Source organism: Pelophylax lessonae (assembly GCF_965119305.1).
Source record: "Pelophylax lessonae genome assembly, chromosome: 1".
Classification (NCBI taxonomy): domain Eukaryota; kingdom Metazoa; phylum Chordata; class Amphibia; order Anura; family Ranidae; genus Pelophylax; species Pelophylax lessonae.
The window spans coordinates 252,757,021-252,781,244 of NC_138768.1; the positions used below are offsets into that span (position 1 = coordinate 252,757,021).

Below are 24,224 nucleotides of genomic sequence, written 5' to 3' on the forward strand. Positions count from 1 at the left end.
CCGGCCACTTGCAACTTAAAGGTTGACTTCCCCCATTGCGCTCCTCCCTCGCCGTCTCCAAGTGTGCCCAGTCCCCGCACAAGCTGGCAGAGCCGGGCAGAGGGAGCGGGCTGTACCTGGCGGGAGGAGGTCAGGGATTGGACGCTGTACGTTGTACGCTGCCTCCTCCACGTGTTCGGAGCTGTCCTAGGTGCTGAACGTGCGAGGTGCTGAACTCCCTGCAGCGCTCTGACCTGTTGTGTGCGGGGAGGGGAGGAAAGTTCCTGGCTGGATGAGGATGGATGGATGGCTGATGGCACATGGATGGACTGTGAGCAGAGCCAGGCTCCTCTCTGTACTGAGCTGCTGATGGTACACAGGAGATGTGAGGAGGGTGCCCCTGTCTCCTTCATTCACTCAGGGCTGAGGAATGTTGTGGATTGCCACCAAACAGAGTTGTTGGCCCCGGGAGATGTTTCTCATCGTTCTTCTGATTGCTTTGCGGGAATCTATGGCAGCACCAACCCCTACAGCTGAGGATATAAATCGTGGAGTTGTAAGTGGCCAGCTGGCATTTGTCTGTATCTTGTCACAGCAATTGGGGGGTACACGAGGTGGGGGGGGGTACAGGAGGCAAGATTTGGTGAGGGGGGTACAGGAGGCAAGATTTGGTGAGGGGGGGGGCACAGGAGGCAAGATTTGGTGGGGAGGGTAAAGGAGGCAATATTTGGTGGGGGGGGGGGGTGGTACAGGAGGCAAGATTTGGTGGGGGGTGCAGGAGGCAAGATTTGGTGGGGGGGGGGGTACAGGAGGCAAGATTTGGTGTGGGGGGGGGGGTACAGGAGGCAAGATTTGGTGGGGGGGGGTACAGGAGGCAAGATTTGGTGGGGGGGGGGGTACAGGAGGCAAGATTTGGTGTGGGGGGGGGTACAGGAGGCAAGATTTGGTGATGGGGGTACAGGAGGCAAGATTTGGTGATGGGGGGTACAGGAGGCAAGATTTGGTGATGGGGGGTACAGGAGGCAAGATTTGGTGATGGGGGGTACAGGAGGCAAGATTTGGTGGGGGGGTACAGGAGGCAAGATTTGGTGATGGGGGTACAGGAGGCAAGATTTGGTGGGGGGGTACAGGAGGCAAGATTTGGTGGGGGGTACAGGAGGCAAGATTTGGTGTGGGGGGGCACAGGAGGCAAGATTTGGTAAAGGGGGGGTACAGGAGGCAAGATTTGGTGATGGGGGTACAGGAGGCAAGATTTGGTGGGGGGGTACAGGAGGCAAGATTTGGTGGGGGGCACTCATTTCATAGGCATCTACTGCCTGTAGTCTAATGCAAGACACTAGCCAGGGGGTAGCAATGCATTTGATTGAACTGGCAGGAATTAGCCACTTGTGTGTGGATGTGAGAGGGAATCCAATCTCTGCACCATCACATTTTATAAAAGTACTGAGATATTGGGTACATTAGTGGGCAAGGGGGATGAGGGGCACTTGAGGCATGTTCAGCTTATCCTGCATTGGGTAAATGGAGGCATGGGCACTCTGGTGAAGCCAAACCAACTGACTACAACAAGCTAAGGGCTACAAGTGAAGGGAGTCCTGGCATCAAAGCAGAATGGCTGCTCATGTGAAGAATGGCTCGAATCTCAAAAAAAAATGTATATAGTATATAGTATTAAGTATATATATATATATATATATATATATATATATATATATATATATTGAACTTGCACAGCCTGCAATATCTGACATCATTTAGCAATTTCTTTGCATCTAGTAAAGGTAATGTGCACTTTCCTCTACCAGCATATACGAAGTAGATTTCAGCTGATCTGAACATTTAAAACCACAAAGAAATAGTATAGAAAGGGCTACACTCTGTTTTTACTATATCGATAAGAGTCATTTTTTTTCCCCAATCGCAGACTCTTTAGTGATCCACATCAAACAATATGGCAGATAAAACTGTGCATTTTATGTATTCAAATATACCCTGGAGTGGGTTAATTGTCTTAAATGCTCAAATCTGCATTGTCCTACATACATTAGACATGGTACTGTAGGTAAAAAAAAAAGAACTGCATGCTCTCCCAGCACATTAGGGGTTATTTGCAGGTGACCAATGATGGTTTTTTTAAAGTGAGTTTACACATTGTAAGGCTAAATGGCAATGTATGTAGTGGGAAAAGTACCCCCTTAGAAAGTCAAATAAGGGCAGTTTCCCTGCTTCTTATTCTGTGATGCATTCACTCATGGTATCTTTAATATCCCCATTCCCACGCGTCTGTATGGCTAAACAAAGCATTTTTCATGCAGCTGAAAAAGACACATTAACTGTTCTGGAATGACTGGCAGCGCATCCATCAAAGGCAGAGATCCGCTGGTGTGAAGGGTTAATCTGCCATCTACTGTGGGGTTGGGAATGGGTCAGGTTGCTGCCTTTCAGTAAGGAGATCTCCGGGAATTAATGATCCCTTTCTCTTCTCATCCAGTCACTGAATCATGAGATTGCTGTACAACTCCTGGAATGCTTTGTAAATTGCTTTAAAAAAAAAAAAAAAAAAAACGGTACTCTCCCTCTTTGTTTTCAGATCAATCTGCTAGAAATTATTTCTAAGTAATTATTCTCCAGCCCGTTACAAAGGCAGTTCCACTGACTAACAATGACACGTTAACAGGTCGTAAATAGGGTAAGCTAGTTTTCAAATAAGACTTTGAAAGGGCTAGACATATAAGGTACCCTGCAATAGTGGTTGGACACAAAAAGCGATCTGAGGTTTATCTTGCTGGGGTGGTGCAGACTTGTATGCTTGTATCTTGTCTATTGCATGCCTTAAAGGCACATCACCATTCCTATTTTGGGGAAACAGTAAGCTGTTGACTAAAAAATTCCAAATAGTCTTTTTGTCTGCTCTAGTTAGTGCTTCCCCACAGACATCCTGGCTGTTCTCCAAGTCTGTAGATTTCAGTAGACTTGAATGGAAATCATTCATTTTCTGTAAGCATGCGAGGGACACGTGTACATTTATGGCAGTAGGGACATTAAAAGAAATTGCATGCTCTACTAGACAGATGCTGGGACTTGTAGTTCCAAAGCAACCAAAGAGGCATGTTATGCCTAAAAGTATGAGAAAGTTGCATGCATGTCATTTGGGTGACTTTATTGAACAATTCCTATTCCATCCTTAGTGCTCTGCATCTGACCCACACAAAGAGCTGTACCATATACCATATATGTATATATATATATATAGCCATATAGGTATATACCATATAGCTATACCATATAGGCTGATTAAACCAATATGTAATATGTATGCAGAAACAGGGAAGGGTAAAACTGACGGTTTTATAATGGCATAGTTTTTCTTTTCAGTACGTTTTTTTTTTTTTACTAATTGTTATCCAGTTTTGGCATACGAATTTGAGAAAATGTGTTTAATAGATGGTTAATGAACTTTTGGAATACCAGTATACAACGTTCCAAACCTAATGTTGGCAGCCTTGCTTTTAGATTTTCAGTAACTGTTTATTTCCCAGGCCAGGATTTCGGCAAATGTTGGCAGCCTTGCTTTTAGATTTCCAGTAACTGTTTATTTCCCAGGCCAGGATTTTGGCAAATGTTGGCAGCCTTGCTTTTAGATTTTCAGTAACTGTTTATTTCCCAGGCTAGGATTTCGGCAAATGTTGGCAGCCTTGCTTTTAGATTTTCAGTAACTGTTTATTTCCCAGGCCAGGATTTTGGCAAATGTTGGTAGCCTTGCTTTTAGATTTTCAGTAACTGTTTATTTCCCAGGCTAGGATTTTGGCAAATGTTGGTAGCCTTGCTTTTAGATTTTCAGTAACTGTTTATTTCCCAGGCTAGGATTTTGGCAAATGTTGGTAGCCTTGCTTTTAGATTTTCAGTAACTGTTTATTTCCCAGGCCAGGATTTTGGCAAATATGATAACCCATATACTGTACGCCCCTGATTTATTACTTAGTTTCTATTTTTATTTCGATGAGGTGATACTGATTGTTTTGCGTGGTAACATAAAAAAATGCGAGATGTACCTAGCATTCATGTGAACTGGAGTTATAGTTAAAGATTAGTTCCCTTTGTAGTGAGGTCGCCCCTGGCTCTAATTGATTATTTGTCTATGCAGTCTGGCCAGTAGAGTGTAATGTAGGTCACATCAAATGTCATCCTTGCTGTGGACATTTTCAGAGTCCTGGTATTCATTAATCTTTCATCACCTAAGGGACATGTAGCATACAATACTTGCAAGCAGCTTTAGTCAACAAGCAACTCTCCAGCTGTTGCTTTGTGGAACTACAAATCTGGACATATATACTAGGGCTTATATCTACTAAAAGGACAGCCTTCTAACAGACATTTTATCTGTTGGACATGAATTAGCCACTTCTTTGTGCATTGGTCCACCTACCCAACATGAGAATAAGGTAGAAAGACATCTGACATATATGCCATGTGTTTGTCATGTATCTACTGTGCAAACACTTTTGTCATGTATTCATGACTTGTTTGTAGCAATAAAAGAAAAGTATGGAGTGATCTCTCACCTTAACTGATCACGGAAGGCCATGTGCACTAGCTGGTTGGAGCTATGCTCTATTTTATATATTTTATTCAACACATTGGAGATAGCAGGAAGTTTCACTGCAGCAATATGAGTGACGTGAGCCAGTGGTTGATTTCACCCTACTGGTCACCATTGTACAAGGAGAGAAAGTTAATCACATTTTAGGAGCATCCAAGCAGACAGGTTTAAAGGCATGGAGATAAAAGCAAAATGTACGACACTATGATCATGGCCATTTTAAAAATAGTTTAGGAGAAAATTATGAGGATGTGGACTCTATGGTCTAATTACACCTCTCTTTAGGTCTTGAATTGATCCCTCCTTACTTTAGAAAAGTATCCCTCATAGCTTTTTCATACTTAGCTACTTTTTTTTTAAAACCTCCTTTATTGTGTCTTTCCCCTATTTATCTGTGTCACTCCTTGAAAAAAACATATAAAGCTTGATGTCCCGACATCTGTTTTTCACTTTTGAAACTGCTCCTAAAGCCTCGTACACACGCTTCGATAGTTGGCCGTGAATTTTCGGCCAACGTCCGATCGGCCGTTTTTCGGCTTGTTAGTATGATGCTTCCGACAACCGACTCTGACTTTTCGGCCGAAAAAAATTTGGTGTGCAGGCGGCTATAAAATTTTTGTTGGCCGTCAACACAACGGCCGATTTTCCGTCAGTCAGTACAGATTTCGGCAGACAAAAATCTGATGAGCAAGACTGGGCATGCTCAGAGAAGAAAAAACACACGGAAAGTAAACCAGCACATGACATCACTTCTGAAGTAGAATTTTGTCGTGCAGGAAAATTAGTGTGCAGTCTAGGCACATTCCAACCAACAAAACACAACTCTGGACAAAAGATGGACGACCGGTCGGCGGAAATTCGTTGCGTGTGTACTAGGCTTAAGTCTTTGGTTGCTGGAGCTCTAGCATCTCAGCAAAGCTCCAATAGATTTTCCTTGCCTCACAAATATAGGGAGGGGGAGCTGATGAGCCAAGTAGAAAACGATCTTACCTTCTCACAATGTCAAAAGCTAAATCTATTTTCTTATTCTACCATTCTTGCTTCTTTTCTCTATTTACTCTGTTATACTTGGGGGGGGGGGCAAATAAATCTATATCTCCCAACATGTATTTTTCATTTTTGAAAACAGGAGTTCTTAAATGCTGGACCTCTACCATTTCCATAAAGCTCCAGCTGAATGAGAGTGAGTGTTGATTTATCCCCCTCAATCCTCCCACGCTCTGCAATGTAGACGTTGTACATAGAAAAAGTCTGAAAGCAAACAGATCCTGCTGGGCTTTGGCACTGATGCATTCTGCACCCCTTTGCAGTTAATAGTCAGAACTTCAGTGACATCCTTGCTATTAAACAGACAGAAAGCTCAGCTTTGCTACCACTATCTTTATCTAAGTGACATATAACCAATAACCCACCCCGCGAATTCTCAAAAACATGCCACCTTAAGACAGAGACATGCAGATCCAACTGCAAGAAAACAACAAGAGTCCAACACAGAGAGAGGTCAGAACACATCCGGGAAAGACAATAAACAGGAATCTAGATTATGATTCCCTCTGTGAACAACACACACAGCATACATATTCAGGGGACTCCATCCTCATAGCAAGATTTGCTGATTTACTTCAAAGGAAGCTTGAGAAAGCCACAACTAAAATGACTAAAGGCTTCAGGATTTGGACCATAGATTGGAAAAGAGCAAGTACAGTTTTGACAATACAGTTCACAAAGTCTCTCTGAATACCATTGAAATCAACCATTTGCATACTAAACACGAAGAAGCCTATGCAAAAACGAAAGGTCTGGAAAATAGATCTCTGCAATACAATTTTTATATATGAGGATTGCTCAAGTTCTTTAACCAATTCCAGCCTTTAGGTGATATATAAACTGATCCTTCAACCCTCAGTTCTATACTTTTATTACCCCTTTCCCCCATTTGTTACTGTCCACTAATCTATATATCCCTTTATCACTCCTCCAATTTTATTCTCACCTTCACAGGATTTTGGCCTGGTTCCCACATGGTCTCTTGATTTCAGTGTAGATCAGTTTTCCCCATTCAGAATCCAAAATACTACCCCACATTATGCATATTATCACCCAATATCCAGGGCTAGAATTCCCATACTAAAGATATTAAAGCTTTAAATTATTTCTATTTACTATATTCGTTAGTTGCCATCCAAGAAACGCACTTCACTTCTAATAACACTTTTTACATAACAAAGTTCTCTATTTACTACTGCAATAATGATAAATAAAAGAAAAGGGGCCTTCCTGGAAGGCACTTATTTGTGGAAAGAAATATAATGTAAATATTTTTTGGCCTTGAGACTTAGAGGAGAGACCCAATAAAGTGGTTGTAAAGTCTCCATGCATTCTATGTATGAAGGTAAAAAAAAACCTTCTGTGTTTTGTGTCCCACAATACTCACCTGAGCCCCCCTCTAGATCCAGCGATGTGCATGGGAGCCTTGGCTGTCCTGGGTCTCTCTCTCCTCATTGGCTACCACTGCTGTCAATCACAGCCAGTAAGCCAAAGAGGAGAGAGTGGGGGCTGGGGCTCTTTGTGTTTTATGAACACATAGAGCTGGGCTCAGGAGCGAGCATGCACCAGTGCCCCCATAGCAAGCGGCTTGCTACTGGGGGCACTGGTCAAGAGGGGGGAACTAGGAGCACTGGCAGAGGACCCAAGAAGAAGAGGATCAGGGCTGCTCTGTGCAAAACAAAACCTTTAATATAATTAAAAGAGAAGTATGGGAATGTTTTTTTTTTTTTTTAGCATCATAATTACCTATCTGGATGTAGCATCAGTCTGATTCTGCATCTGTCCCCCAGTCGCCTCTAACACTGAGAACCGAGTGATTAAATACTGCCGATCGCTTGGTTCTCAAAGCTCCCTGAGCAGAGAGCTGGTGGCTGTCAGTCACTGGCTCTCTGCTCTGCCCCCCCCCCCCCCCCCCACACACACTCACTTGAGCACTGGGCAGTGGAGAGCTGTGAGCCAGGTATCAGTCCAGGCATGTGAGCGGATCCCGACCATATTTTCGCTATCTTTCCCGAGCCTGAACCAGCTCTGTGATGTCAGCCAACAGCTGAAAATGTGTCACAGGAGTATAGAACGAGCTTTGTCTATACTTCTCATTTAACTTTTATCACGTACAATGCCCCCAACATACGGTAGCTGCATATTTTTCAAAAACTACCATCAAATTTACTTTCCAAAGTTGAAGGCACATTGATAATAGTGGCAGACACCAATTTAGCACTGGATTAAATCCTGGATAAATTCAAGCATGTAACCTATAAACTTCCTGCCAAAAAGCCGTAAATTAACCTAGCCAAGTAATAAAAACTTAAAGAATAATAATGCTTATATTAACATGCTACCTAAACAGGGTAAAGTTACCACTTAGGTCAGTTACAGGCCTATGCTGCTCACAAATGTGATCCTAAAATGTTAAAAAAGACCTTATTGGTAAGTCTAAACACATTTTACTTGGACCAAGGGGGCTTGGTCCATAATAGACATGTTCCTGATCAAACCTGCAGACCCATTTTGTCTACTATCAGCAGTGCAACTGAGATTCCAATATGCAGAGAGAGGCTATGCTATTATCAATAGATTTTCAAAAAGCTTTTGATAGCCTACTGTGGGATTATCCATTTTATACCCTTGATACCCTTAAAGCTGTCTTTCATTTCTCTGCCGCCCAAATATGCCTAAAAGGTCACAAATCCTAGCAGTACAGAGAGGCACCAGACAAGTGTGCATGCTCTCACCATTGTTATTTTTGGTGGAATAGAGCCTTTTGCATTAGCCCCCCGATCATATCCTGACATAAAAAATGTGCTCAATGGATAGGAAGAACATAAATGTACCCTCTTTGCAGACTATGTCTTGATGTTCGTAACTTCCCTATATAAAAACTATATCTAACCAGCTAAAACCTATCCATCTGGCCTAAAGGTGAATAAGACCAAATGCCTAACTAATTTACCGTCTGATACTGTTAAATTTCCTGAAGCCAGTTTTGAATGTAAATTAGACATTTCATCTATCTCTTATTTAATAATTCTGGTTATATCCTCCTTACAAACCCTAAACCAGCACAAATACTCTCATCTTCTTAAAAAACTCTCCGCTGCATAGCGATATGGTCGTTTTTATCCCTTTCATGGTTTGCTGGATCTACTTCGAAGAAAATGTTTTATCTAGGTTATTATACTAATTTAGAACTCTACTTATTCCAATCCCCAGACGAAATCTAAATAATGTACAAAACAAGATTCTTCACTTTATATGGGGCTATAAGATATGTCATATTGACACAAAAATGCTTTATACCCCAAAACTATTGAGGGGCTTAGGAGAACCTAGCCTGATTGCTTACTATCAAGCAGCACTAAAAGCACAATTAGCCCAAAGCACTACACCATTTTCCTGTCTTTAATGGGTCCAAATGGTAGCTCTTTTCTATTCCCCAGTGTAAAAAGAAACATTAATGTGGTTTCAGTACAGATTGAGACCACCGATATTGGGGTTGATTTACTAAAAGAAAATATACTGTGCATTGCAAGTGCACTTGCTCCAGAGATTAGTAAAGAAGTTAAAGCTTCACTTTGCAAAGAATACTCAATTACATCTAAGGGGGAAAAAAACAGCATTTTTTTTCTTGTACATGGTTGGATGATAAAAATCAGCAGAGCTTCTCCTCAGATCTAATGCAAACACACTTGTAGTTCACAGTATATTTGCCTTTAGTAAATCAACCTCTTTGTGTCTTACCCTAACCTACTCTCCGTCAGAATGTGCAGACATAATGGCAGACATACTCTGAGTTCCCTTCTCTCACCCCTAGCAACTACTTTTAGAAATCCAGAGTTCACACCTGACTGTGGACAATCCCTATTTCAGTGGTGGACAAATAAAGAGTTGCTTCAAATAGGTAATTTTTTTTAACTAGTTAAGCATGCATGGTCTGGACTATTTTAAACATGAACATCACCTACTTTAAACAGAAAGATTCAGATATTTGCAGATTGCCTCCTTTATAAAATCTAAACGTAAATTCCCTACACATCCACTGATCATGACCACTTTCAAACTTCTTGCAAAACAAAGGACACTTCTGGGGGTCGTTTATCATCTGTCTACATCTTACTTAGCATACCTACTCAAAAAAACTACCTATATGACAAATTCTGTGATATCCGAGATTGGCAGAAGATTGCAAAAACTTGTGCCGAGTTTCAATTAACACAACCTTAGTTTAATCAGTCTACACAATGATGAGCTAGTGCATGATCCCCACCAGGATAACCAAGCTATTTCCCCCAGCGTCACCTTTGTTGAACTAAGCATCTGATTTTGTACATACTATTAGCTGATAGTAATAGCATAAAATTGGAGAAAATTGACCTTCTCTATGGCCTTTGTTAAAAACAAACTTGATGAGTAACGAGATGTGCAGTACATGATTAAAAACTAGTAACATGTACATAATCAAACCAAGTTTGAAAAGATATGGGATCCATACTTGTTCTTCTTTCTCCTTTCTCCCTGTTCTCGGTATCTTCTGTGAACCGCCCACATTTTGGAGATTTAGAACCTCTAATCTAATCTAATTCTATGAAATAGAATACCTATGAGAAGTACAAACTTGCTTTTTTTATAGCTAAGTGATGCTGTACCTTTGTCCTATGTATTGATCTACAAATGTTTACAAACATGACTGATCTTAGAGCCTAATTTCTGCAAGAATGAGACCAAAACATGGAGACTTTTAATACATAGTTACATAGTTGGTAAGGTTGAATAAAGACACCAGTCCATTCAGCTCAACCTGTTTCGGTGTGTGTGTGCTCATGTCAAAACACATATCCCATATCCCTGTATAATGTGCTCTCTAAGATGCCCATCTAAGAGTTTTTTGAAACTATCAATACTTCCCACTGACACCACCGATTGTGAAAGTGAGTTTCATATCCTTACCACCCTCATAGTGAAAAACCTCCTACACAGTTTAAGGTTAAAGTTTCTCCTCCAATTTCATTGACTGCCCACGTGTCTTCTTATACTCCCTGAAACTGAACAGTTTCCTCTCCCAATATCATTGTGGTATTTGTACAGTATATCACTTTCATATCTCCTCTCAAGTGTTTCTTCTCCAGGGAGAATAATTTTAATGTTTGTAGTCGCTCCTCATAACTGAGGTCCCAGTCCCCTTAATAATTTTGTTGCCCTTCTCTAGACTCTCTCCAGTTCCAGCACATCCTTCCTGAGGATTGGTAACCAGAACTGGACAGCATACTCCAGATGTGGTTGAACTAAAGTTTTATACAGTGGCAGGGTTATAGTTTTATCCCTAGAGTAAATACCCTTTCTCTTTCGCCCATTGACGGACAGAGCTCCTGATCTTCTTAACCATTGGGTTATACTGCCCCCTACAGGAATATACTAGGCAGAAAAAAAGTCTGGCTATGCCTATGGGCAGTCCTTGGGGGTATACTCCCTCTCTCTGCTGTAGGTACTTAGTTGTTTTTCTGCCTAATCAGGAATAAGGACCTAGTTCCTTACAGGGATCTCTGGTCCTGGCAATTTTTTCTTTTTAGATAGAATTTTTTTCTCCTTGATTATTTCCTGTGAGATCTACAATCAACTGCTGGACTGGGCGACGGGCAGGATAATCTCGATCCAGTGGTCACCCCAGTCTGGCCAGCGAGCATGCGCAGACCTCAGGTCCTTGCTAGGTCAGCCGTGACATAGTCCCACTGAACCTGAACGGGGGCTGCCCTTCGAGTTAAATGCCTCGCGAGTTCGCATACGACCGGGTCTCGGCCCGAGACGCATCGTTCCTCCTAGCTCCCCATTTGGATAGAGAGGAGGTTCTGTCTGGAGCTGTGCCCACCTGATTCCTGGTATGGTAAGTAACTGCTCCCCCTGGAGGTTTTTGGGTGGACGTGGGCCCCTTCATGGGATGGTCAGACCCCTGGGTCCCCCTTCTTTGCGTTAGGCACTCCCCTCATCAATCTGGGGGTCCCTGTGGGCCATTTTGCCCTCCATCCGCCCCCTCCTCCTTCACTGACGCTGGGGCTGTGGGGTGGCCTGGTCCACCGCCTAGGGTGGGGGCAGGGTGCTATGTTGGCAGTGGGGGCGGGGGGTGCGCTGCCGGTGACCGGGCAATTGGGTGTTGGTCCTCCTTTCTGCCTGTGCCATTTTCTGAGGCCTAGGGGCTGCCATGTTCTTATTGCACGGTGGCCATGTTTGTGTAGTCCGGCGGCCATTTTTCTGTGGTTTTCCATTGAAAATAGCATCGGCCATGACAGTGGATCCCTCTGGGCGGCGATTTCGGTGGTGGGAGCCCCTCCTCATCCCCTTGTGCTGACTCCTGGATCTTTTCATTTCCTGATCGCCATTCGTGCAGTGTAGATTCTCCTGGTAGCCGTGGTGCCAGGTTTCTGCGGGATGGTGAGTCTGGTGGGGTACTCTCCCTCTCTACTGAGGATGGATTGGTGCTCTGTGGCTGGCAAACTGTCGGGCTGCCAGAGCGGTGGGGGTTGTCCCTTAGTAGTGTTTTCAACTTTTTTGGGGGGTCCCCCTGGTTACTCATGGAGTCTTTGCACATCTCCCCACCTGATCCCCTCTCTGAGGCTGCGGGGCCCTCCGGGTCCCATCCACCCATCGATGCTCTGACGGCGGTCCTGGGGTCCTTGGTGTCCCAGGTGGAGGTGGCTTTTTGGCGACAGGATGGCAAAAAGCGCCCCCACCTTCCTCTGCCTCATCTGTCTTATCAGATCTTGAATCTGATTTGGCCGCCGCAGACGTGGGTCACCTGGCTGGGTCTGTGACCACCCGCTATGATGGTGAGCAGGATTCCTCCACTTCTGCAACCGCATATGAAAAGACACTGGTGGACGTACTGATTGTAGCAGTGCGTGAGACCTTAAAGATAGAGGACGCAGCTTCGGCGGAGGTGCAGGTTCCCTTTGGCCTTCACAAGCCATCCAGAGCCAGAAAGGTGTTCCCTTCCCCCTCTTATTTTGACAGAATTGTCACTAAATAGTGGACCAAGGCATCCCCTTGGGGTCCCTAAGCGATTTTGAAGTGGACTGTTCCACCGGTGGTGGAACCTTCGGTTTCCAGATTGAACAAGGCAACCAGGATTCTGGTTGAAGAGTCCCCGGACTTTATGGACCCGGCTGACAGGAAGGCAGAGGCTGTGGCCCGCAATATGTACACCCTGGCTGGTTCGGCACTGAGGCCGCTATTCACCATTGCCCTGGTGTCGCAGACCGAATGGGCTATGCTTTTTCACTGTGACCTGGAGTGGGAGTAGCTCCCCCCTGCCTTTGCTGAGCTGGCGGACCAGCTGGTGCAGAGGCTGCAGTTTATCTGTGATGTCTCTTTGGATGCAGCTCCCCTAGTGGCTCGGCTCTCTGTTTTGGCAGAGGTTCTTCGGCGTGTCTTTTGGCTCAAATTCTGGTCCGTGGACCAGACTTCTAAAAAGGCCTTGACTGATCTTCCCTTTCAAGCAGATTACCTGTTTGGTGCTACCCTGGATGACATTTCTTAAAGGTCTCACAGGGGGGAAGAGTACCTTTCTTCCGTAGGCTACTAATCGCAAGGACCCTCGTTGTAGACGTGGGCCTTACTTCTCGGCTCATAAGCAGATTGTCGTTCCTCATGGTCGACTGACAAGGGCTTCCTCTGGAGGCTCCAAGCAAACTTGGTCTGGCAAGTCAAGAGAAGGCTTCTCCAGACCATGGACAAGGCCCCTTTAGCCTGAAGGTGCGCCCTCATCCGTATTTGGGGTGGGGGGACACTTCGCTGGTTCCCGGACCCATTAACTTCCCTGGAACAAGTCGGGTGGGTCCAAGAGATCATTCGGTCCGGCTACAAGATGGAGTTTCATTCTTACCCTCCGGTAAGGTTTTTCCTTCTAACATGCGACTGTCCCCGGTCTGCTTACAGGCTTTTTTGGAGGCAGTGCAAGACCTTTTACTTTAAAGGGTGATGGTCCCGATTCTGACTTTGGAACGTTTTCAGGGGTTTTACTCAAACCTGTTTACAGCCCCAAGGAAGGAAGGCAAGATGCGTCCAATTCTGGACCTTAAGGCGCTGAACTGCTTCGTGCATTTGCAGAGGTTCAGAATGGAGTCCGTTCGCACGGTGGTGGCTTCCCTGCATCAGGGAACACTTACCTTCACATTCCAATATGTGTCGGTCTACATCGCTTCCTCCTCTTTGCCGTGGGAAAAGAGCATTATCAGTTTGTGGCGTTACCCTTTGGTCTCGCTTCTGCTCCTCGAGTCTTCCCGAAAGTGTTTGCCCCGGTGCTAGCATTGTTACGCCACTGAGGGATTGCGGTACTGGGTTTCTTGGACTACCTTCTGCGAGCGGAGTCTCCTACTGCTCTGGTGGAAAACCTGGAAATCACCATATGAGCTTAAAGGTGTTTGGCTGGATTCTGAATTTTCAGAAGTCTGCTCTGATTCTGTCCACAAAGCTGGAGTATCTGGGTCTGACTCTGGACTCGGCCTAAGTGCTGCTTCCTCTGGAAAAACTCCAGAAACTACAGGCTGTAATTCATCTCCTGCTGTCCAGCAGATGGTTGTCCTTCTGGACTTGCATGCGGGTGCTGGGCCTAATGGCGTCCACCTTCGAGGCGGTTTCGTTTACACAGTTCCATACAAGGTCCCTGCAAGGGAGATTCTGGCCAAATGGGACAAGAATCTGCAGTCTCTGGACAATCAGATCTGGCTGAGCCGGGGAATTAAAGAGTCCCTGATATTGTGGCTTCGTTCTTCTGCGCTTCGGCTGGGCAAATCCTTCCTCCCCTTGTATTGGACAGTGGTCACCACAGATGCCAGCCTCTCCGGCTGGGAAAGCATCATCGGCAAAATTTCTGCTCAGGGGGTCTGGACACTGGAAGAGTCCAAACTACTTATTAATGTCTTGGTACTCCGAGCGATCAGAATTTTCCTGGAAATTGGACGGTTCGTCTTCAGGGATGTCCAGTGCGCATTCAATTGGATAGTGCCACGGCCGTGGCTTATGCCAATCACCAGGGGAGCACAAGCATTCTAAGGTGGGCAGAACGGTTCATTAGCCGGCATTCTAAGGTGGTCAGAACGGTTCGTTACAGCCCTCTCCGCCATACAGATCCCCAGTGGTGGAAATTTGGCTGGCGGATTACCTTAGTTGGCAGGCATTGGACCAAGGGGAGTTGTCCCTTCATCCAGGGGTGTTTCATCAGATGTATCTCCGGTGGTGCATCCCAGAGGTGGATCTATTGGCGTCCCGGCTCAACAGTAAGGTGGAAAGGTATGTGGCTCGGTCATGGGATACTCTGGCGAATGCCACGGATGCGCTGGTGGCCCCGTGGGTTCAGTATCGTCTGGTTTACGTCTTCCTTCCTCTCAAGCTTCTGTTAAGACTTCTATGCAGGTTTGAGGCAGAGGGGATTCCGGTCATCTTATTGGCTCCGGACTTGCCTCACCACGCTGGTCACTGACATTTCTTGGAAGCTTCCTCTCAGGGAGGATCTGCTGTCCCACGGACCGATCTTCCATCACTGGCTTTGACGGCTTGGCTCTTGAACGCCAGGTGCTGATGGATAGAGGTGATTCCAATGCTGTTAAAAGCTTGGAAATCTACTTCTAGGAAGATCTACCATCGTACCTGGAAGATGTACATTGCGTGGTGTGAGTCTTCTGGGGTTCATCCTTGCTCTTTTTTCGGTGACTCAGATCTTGACCTTTCTTCAATGGAGGGTTGAGCAGAAACTGGCCTTGAGTACTATCAAGGGTCAGGGGTCGGCCTTAGCAGCCTTCTTTTAATGGCCCTTGGCCACTTACTCTTTGGTGCGTACTTTTCTTCAGGGAGTTAGGCACTTGACCCCTCCAGTGCAGTCTCTGTTGCCGCCTTGGGACCTCAATTTGGTGCTCTCAGTCCTCCAGAAGCCTCCTTTTGAGAATCTTTGCAAGATTCCCCTGCTTAAGCAGTCCCAGAAGGCTTTCATCTCTGTGCGCAGGGTGTCGAAATTGGCATTACCCTGTCTTTCACCTTACCTGGTGGTTCACAGTGATAAGGTGGTTCTTCGCCCCTGTTTGCTGTTCCTTACTCAGGTTGTCTCTGATTTTTATTTGAATGAAGACATTGTGTTGCCTTCCCTGTCTCCTAGACCAAAATATCTGAAGGAAATTGCTTTGCATGCCTTGGATGTGGTCCTGGTGATTAGGGTGTACCTGGCAGCTACGGAGTCTTTTAGGAAATCCGACTATTTGTGCTTACAGATGGGCCTCAGAAAGGGTTGTTCGCTTTCTCTGCGACCATTTTCAGATGGATCAGACAGACGATGATTCAGCCCTATTCCATCAAGGATCAGGTTCCTCCTTTCCTTGTCAAGGCGCACTCTACTCAGGCGCTCAGTGCCTTCTGGGCCTTCCATCATCAGGCGTCACTGACGCAGGTTTGCAAGGCAGCCACCTGGTCGGTGCACATTTTCACAGAGTTCTATAGAGTGGATGTGTTGGCATCTGCAGATGCTTCCTTTGTCCGCAAGGTTTTGCGGTTTAGAGGACCTTGTCCTCTTTGAGGGTGTATTGTTTGTTTTTTTTTCAGTTGAGCTCCAGTTGTTTTGGTTGAGCTCCTGTTTACCTGGTTGGCTATAGTTAGCCTCGGGAATTTCTTTTTCGCTGTTCCGAACCCTCATGTTTAACACTACTTTGGGACATCTCAATGGTTAAGAATATCAGGAGCTGTGTCCGTCAATGATAGAAAGAGAAAATTGGATTTTTGACTTACTGTAAAATCCATTTCTCTGATGTTCATTGACGGACACAGCACCCACCCTTCTGTGGAGTTGTAATCCTTCTGACACTGCTTGTAACAAAATTGAGTACCTATAGCAGAGAGAGGGAGTATACCCCCTGGGACTGCCCATGGGCGTAGCCAGACTTTTTTTCTGCCTAGTTTCCTACTCCTGTAGGGAGCAATATAACCAAATGGCTAAGAAGATCAGGAGCTGTGTCCGTCAATGAACATCAGAGAAATGGATTTCACGATAAGTCAAAAATCCAATTTTTTATGAATGCCAATATCCTGCTGGCTTTGCTTGATGCAGCTTAGCATTGCATGCCATTGCTGAGCTTGTGATCTACTAGGACCCCCAGGTCCTTTTCCATCCTTGAGACCCTCAGAGGTTCTCCCCCTAGTGAGTAACTTGCGTTTAAAACATGTTTATTGATACATTAGTGATACATTATCGTTTAGGCTAGCATGACCATTTCGATTAGGTGAATCTTTATAAAAATACTAAAAAACTTGAACAATAGAAAACCCATATTGTTTTGTGACATTAGTGTTACAGGTGTGCTCTGTTTAACCCTCCTCTTATGTTAGAATTCCGTTACTATCCATGATGTTAGGGTCAGTTTTGACCCGTGTTTTAAATCAGCCATAAAATACCCTCTGAATAATTATTTATCATCAAATTTGTTTCTTACCTCTTGGTTACCTTGTTAGGCTTCTTTATCCTTGAAAAGATTGGTTTTAATATTTTTGGTGTGACCCCTAGACCTTTCTTTTGATAGCATACCTCTCATTGTCAAATTGAAAAAATGGTAAAATAAAGTCAGCAACTCTGAAATGAATTTGTCCTAGGTTTCTTCACTTTATTTAGAGAAGCAGACAAGCAGGAAAAGAGATAGGCCCCTCCCTAACTACAGCTCACAGGGTTGAGAGGGGTTTGGCTGTCAGTGTTACTAAGCAGAGAGAGTGTTTATGATTTCAGTTTTGGCACTTATTAGTGTCCTAAAATCCTATATTATAACTGGGTCAGAATTGACCCTAACACCATGAACGTCTTAATTTTCACCACAGTATTTTATAATTTAGTGAAAAGGATTATTTTTCTATTACATTGTTTAAATAGAGGTTCCCGACAAAGTAAAAAAATCTTGATGCAATAAACAAATTTATGTGATACTTATAGACATTCAAAACCTGAAAACGGGTCAGTTTTGACCCTAACACAAGAGGAGGGTTAAAAACATAAAGACATAAAACTGAATCCAAACCTTTATAATTTTTGTGTGAACTGAAGCTTAAACAATGAAAGGGACTAGTGCCCCTTATCTGTGTAATACAGCACTGTCAGATAATGGCATGTATCTTCTAGAGTTTTTAAAAAATGAGAGGGTCATAGCTGGGCACAAATCAGGATCTTAGTAAATAGGACATTGAAAAATGATTCTGGCAGATTTTGTGACCACACGTTGCAGGAGGCACCTGCCTCCCTCTGCCTTCTGCCAGCCAAAAAAAAAAAAAAAGGGCAGCAAGACAAACATATTCTGCCTGTATTGTACTGCAATCTTTCCTATGTAGCCTCAGTATCAAGCTGACTCTATCAATGCCACGCAGAGATTCCATGATTTGCTGTTGAGTAACAGATGGAAGTTCATTTCTACAATGATCTGTAGCAGGCTAAAGCCAGTGGGTTACATTTGATCATGTGGGAATGAGAAAAGAGCATCACATTTAGTTGCAGACCTACTGATCTAGATTTTCTAATAAAAAGTAATTCCTGGTACATAAACAGTTAACTCTTCAAATGCAACACAGATGAACTCAAGCAAGTGTAATTTCCATCCGATGCAGATAGAAGCAAGTGTAGCACATAACAGAGGAGGTCTTCTTAGACTATTATGATCAGCAGGTAGATGCAAAACTAATCTTGTTGATGGGAAATCTCAGTATGCAATGTGCCACTCAACAGTTTTCTAAGGCTTCTGTCTCAAAAAATTGTCAGGGGTTTCCTTAAATGTGTTTTCTTTTCAAAGCAAAATCCACGAGATTAGAAATAGGTTGTTTTATATATTATGAGCTGGCAACACTCGCTGTTTCCCCATTTACTTGCAGACTGAAATTATTATTTTTTTTTTGTTAAGTTAGGTGCCTGCACTTGGCAGAGATGTTTTGATGCTCTACATTTTCTTTAAAAAAGTAATGAATTTGGGAGGTATCATCAAGCTTTGAACATTTCTTTTCCATTCATCCAACCGTACCTAACATGCCCTGCTAACAGCTGGTTAAAACCTCACAGCAGTCCTTCAGTTGTCTTCTACCTCCTTCAGATATCAATCACAGTTCATTAAACTCTCTTGAAGCCCAAGGGAATGGCAATATATTGGTATCTATTGAACTTATGGGTTTTCCTGCTGCATAGGGGTTAAATCATTATTATATTGCAGCAAGAATAATGAAAAAGTACTCACCCACGCAGCCTATTCTTTAACATGTAATAAGGCAATAATGAAAATTCCAAGTTTCAGCCATTTTCAAAAAAGCATGACAAATTGCCCCTAAAATGAAATATCACTGATATTTAGATCTGATTCATTGAAAATACTTTAGTGGCCTTATTCAGTAACAAAGCAGCTGATTTATGAAAATTGGAGCAAATAAAACTAGAGAAATGGCGAAGCTGCTTCTCATTCTTTCATCTCTCTTGAATTCTAATGCTGACTGGTTGTTATTGGCATCAGCTTCTATATTGATCAGCAGCATAGTACAAATGAGTGGGTAGCCCATGGCAACCAAGCATAAATTTTCGATCTGCAGCTTAGATGTCAGAGACCAATACATTTATATTCAATTGGCAGAAATGGTTTACTGCAAGCATTAACCAAGTCTGGAAATGTATGTATTTATATTGCTACATGTAAGCTCCGGGGAGGAAATTGATGTGGTCATTGAAAAGAGTTATTGTATGTGCAGAAATTAAATTATCATAAAAGGCTTGTAGTTTCCTGTGTTGAATGGTAATTGGCAGCTCAGAAATGGAGCACAGAGACACTTCAATCCTGAAGGGCTAAGCTGTATGTAGTTATTTATTGTGAAAGATCAGGAACCTGATTCTGCAGCCTCTGCTCACAAGACAGGTATGATCTTTTTGTATTGAGCCCATTACTTAGCAATCGGCAATTTACCATTCCAAGCCTTGGGCCTTCTTATAAATTACTGGAGATAGTTAAGTTAAATGGCACTGGATTATATGACTGCTTCTGGTGACAGCTGAAAGGAAATGAACGAAATTGCGAAGATGGAACTGGTCTGTTGCCAACAGATTCTGTGTGTTACCATAAACACTGTGTGTTGTCACTCTCACAGTCTTACTTGGAAAAGACAAAACAACAGCATGCCTTCACTCCTTCATATCTGCTTCAGGGTTGCAAATATAAAGCAGGAAATCTGTCCTTCCCTAATAAAAATGATATGAAGCAGAACTTGATTCCAACAGGAGTACAGATCCAATCACTATGTAAAGATTGCCTTTCTGACGTTCAATGGCAGTATTTACTGAAGTAAAATAGAACAGGCAGGGCTGCAAACATTAAAGCCAATGATGTTGATGTTGCAAGGATAAGACTGGGAATGTAAGCAGTGCATAAAAATAAGGTGATATTCAATGACAGGCTTTACACTTTAAGGACAACTAACATATATTTAATTTAGTCGGACACATTTAGATAAGTAACTTAATGGAAAGAAATACAGATATTTCTCGTTTCGGAGTACAGGATTTCGAATGGATCCATAATTGCTAAAGATTTATAGATGTACTTTCAAGGCTGTTTTGATTTTTATCTCACTTGAGTCTCTGTATGCATTTGCTATATTTTGGTGTTTAGCATTGTTTTGCCTGCGTATATCTAGCAAGGTTACTTTGCGGTACAAACAAGGAAACTTAGACCTTTGCGGTGTATAAATGTACTTTTACTAAACAAAAGCATGCTGTACATACAAACTATTGCAATATTAGGAACATATCACAAGACTGGCAGATATAAGAATGCCTAACACATGAACAGCCTATGGTCTGTAAACAGCAGAAATACGCTTCTTAAACATACAACCCTTGTCCCAAGAATATTGAATAAATACTTAGCTCTGGTGGTGGATTCAGCTGCTTCCAATAGATCTCTGCAGCAACAGGACAAAGAGGTCCTCGCCGCATGTTTTCTCCAACTACAAACGAACAAACAAGCCAGGCTGCATCATGGATGTTTAAGGGCCAAAAGGTGAGGTAGAAAGGGCTTTTCTCATGCAAATTGACCCTTTTATAGTCCTGTACACAGAAAGACCACCCACAGGATGTGGTCATATCTTTTGACCACTCCTAGGTCACTTTGAGTGAGGTCATCCACACATGGCCGCACCTCCCCCCTACAAGCACATGGTTCATTAAATATGCGGCAGACATTTTAAAACTACCTGTGGGTGAGAGAAATTATGTACAAATGTAATGGGAACATTTGTAAAAAAAATCCACAACTGATACAAGCATACAGTATGGCTTAAGTGATCAGGCTTACCAAGCAGTAAAGGTGATGACATTTAAAAAAAAAAGCTTCAACACCCCACAAACACACACACACACACTTACCCACACACACACATACACCCCCCCCCCACACACCCACACTCACACACTTACCCACACACACACACACACACACCCACACACATATACCCCCCCCCCCCACACACACACACACGTTTTTTTCCCCACTTACATTTTTACCTGGTATAATTCATATTCTCACCCTGCCAGTGAATCCAGCATTGTCCTGTCCTGCTGCGATCTTGTTTACATCTTGGTTGCTGACGACCCAGATGCCGGGTGTCTCTTTCTGGTTCCTGATCACATGCTGCCGTGTCCTTCCACCTTCAGCTGCATGAATAGAGCCTGAAGGGTCCTGGCATACATTATGTGGCATGCATATACCTGGAGGCTTCAGAACGCAGGAGACTCAATTCGGCCTAAGCCAGTAAGGCAACTGGGGATGGGGCTAATCGAAAATACTTTTAAAAAACAGTAAACAAACCAAATTTTTTCTTATGATTGACATTGCGGAGAGGAATTAGCAAAATTATGCCTAGTGCATCAGATGGGTAACGTTATATTTTAAGCAGGACAAAATATGATGTTGTGATTGTACAAGACTATCTAATATATATATATATATATATATATATATGTATATATACACACACATACATTATATGTTTGTGTGTGTTTTTTCTTTTGTTTTTAAAGGGTAACTTTATCGTATACAATATAAAGAGTACAAAGGAGCAAAAACAGAGCAAACAGTGCTCAAATATCACTATATGCGGTATACATGTCCATTCATTATACATGGATCAATATAGAGGTAATAATCATACATCTTATATTCAATCACAGATAAAGAGGTCAAGGTATCAAAACGTTTGTATACTAGAACGCATTTAATTAAAAGGAAGTGAAAAGGGATTCACAGTGAATCCTTATCTTTGGCCAATGACTTAAGTAGTAGATGGTAATGTATGGTCTGAACTTACCCATAGATCCCTAATTTTATGGAATTTACAGGGGCAGCCTCTAGACTCATACCTTAATTTGTATAATGGGAGAGCCTGGTTAATAAGGGTAAATCAAAAAGCTATAGTAGGGGGATGGGTTGTGGACTTCCATTGCATAATGATGGATTTTTTAGCATAAAACATAACTAGGAAAAAGTTGTGGGTTTTTTGGAAAGGGATTCAGCAGAAATATAACCAAAGAGGCACCTTAAAGGATTACAGATATTAGGCGTTCGGGTAATAAAACTAATAAAGGCAGTGACCTCCCACCAAAATGTTCTGACAGGCGGACATTCCCACATATCATATGATAGAATGTGCCATCCCCTGAGGAACATCTGGAACAGATGGCAGAGGGCAACCTGTTCAGATCGAAAAGGAGACATGGAGTATAATAGGATGGATATAATAATTTGGTCTGTATAACTTTATCCCTAGAGGAGATAAACGCGGGGACCTGTAAAGGGGGAATTTCCTGCCAGATTTTTTCTGTAAGTTCCGGTATATCTGAGGGCCATTTAAGTTCTGTGTGATTAGGTCTATTAGTTGTGGATTTCAGAAGGGATGCATAATATGTAGAGATCAGTTTAGAATGAGAAAGGTCAGTCAACAGTCGTTCCAGGGGAGAGGTTTGTATAGAAATATTACAGAGACCAAATTGTGCTGCATCAGTATGTCGCAGTTGGAGATATCGAAAGTAGGCCATGGGGGGAAGATTGAAGTCTCTGGGAAAATTTTGTAGGGAATAATATGAAGCAAGAATAGCAGCTTCCAGATTAAAGTGTTATTAAATGGTTCTCAAAAACGTGCATATCACATATCCTTACACACAGTATGTCTTGTCTCTTTATTTTTTCCAACTGTCTTCCTTTTAGTACCAGTTTCTTTATTTTCTTTTTTTAACAATACATCCATTTCTTCAGTGGTTCCTCGTAAAAGCTAGCTCTCTATGGAGTCACCGCATGCACACTCCCCCACTGGGACTACACAACAACTTACAAGCCGCTCTGTGCGCTGACAAGCAGCACAGAGTGGCCATAGATGCAAGACATTCACTTTTCTGCTGGTCCTCTAATGTAGTTCGATGAGGGAGGAGAGAACAGTAGAAAGTCAAAGAAAATAATGGGCACATGCTCATTTAATAAGTTATATGCAAATACTTACAGGATATCTACTTATGCAGCCAGGGCATCAGGAAAACACTATGCGCATGTTGCTCAAGCGGAAGTTAGGGGAAGCGCAGCACAGACTGCAAAGAGTGGTAAACATTTTATGAAGTTAAAGAAAATGTGTAAAAAAAATTCAGAACCCTAAATGATGCTAGATTGAAAGGTTATTTGTAGGTAGAGAGTTTACTACTTTAAATCACCAAAACCAGTGCTGGGACCAGTCCTTTAGCACTTAATTAGAAAAGGTCAAATTGCTTTTGCTTGCACCCTCCCCCTCATCCATACCTGAAGCATTTAAGGTGGCCCTCTCTTCAGCACTTAGCTTGGCCCAAACCCAGACATGTACACATATGTACCAACTCATTTGGAATTATCAAGGTCTCAAGGGAGCAGTAGTCACCAGATGGAAAAGTTAAACTCCATATCTGTAATGATTAAGACATTGTGGCCCTAAAATGGTAGTTGCATGGCTGTCATACGGCCCTTTAACTTTAATACATTGAGTCACTAACCTGAAACAAGTATGCAGATAAAATCTTCTTCTTTTCTTGATCTGCAGACATCCTGGGTCAGTTATTTAGAAAGTACTGAAGCCAACTGGTTACCATGACAGCAGAAACTGGAGCTATTGCCAAATGCAATAGCTACCATTCAAGTTTCACCATACACTTTATGGAAAAAAAACAATAATTCTGATTGGTCACTGTAGGAAATATCTGATATTTTTCTTTTATCTACTTTTCAAGAGTCAGGTCCCTTGAAAAACATCCATTGACAGGTTTCGGGAATGTAAAGCTGAAATGCAGTTGATACCGACAGTTTCTAGAGAGTGTCGGATAGGGCTAATAAGCTCATACTGGCTCCAATTCTTTTTAAAAAAACTGCCAAACTAATATGAAATTGTGAATGTGCAGCCTTATCGAAAGATTAGTAAGACTAACTTTATCATTATCACTATGGATTTTGGGGTTTTGCACCAGCCGGCAGACTGGTGCTGGGCGTATCAGGAGATTTCTTTCAAGTCAGCAGCACGTCCAAAGCTCAGATCAAACTTCAAAATCAGC

At 43.0% G+C, this 24,224-nt stretch overlaps 1 protein-coding gene across 2 annotated transcripts in view; it reads left to right on the plus strand.

Annotated features, from left to right (window-relative positions):
* Positions 1-278: 278 nt before the first annotated feature.
* MMP17 (matrix metallopeptidase 17) overlaps positions 279-24,224 on the plus strand; it is a 250,024-nt gene continuing 226,078 nt past the window's right edge. For both annotated transcript variants that reach the window (XM_082244217.1, XM_082244218.1), the window contains exon 1: positions 279-535. In XM_082244217.1, coding sequence (XP_082100343.1) covers positions 410-535 — 126 coding nt within the window. In that variant the 5' untranslated portion in view covers positions 279-409. The remainder of the gene's footprint in view (positions 536-24,224) is intronic.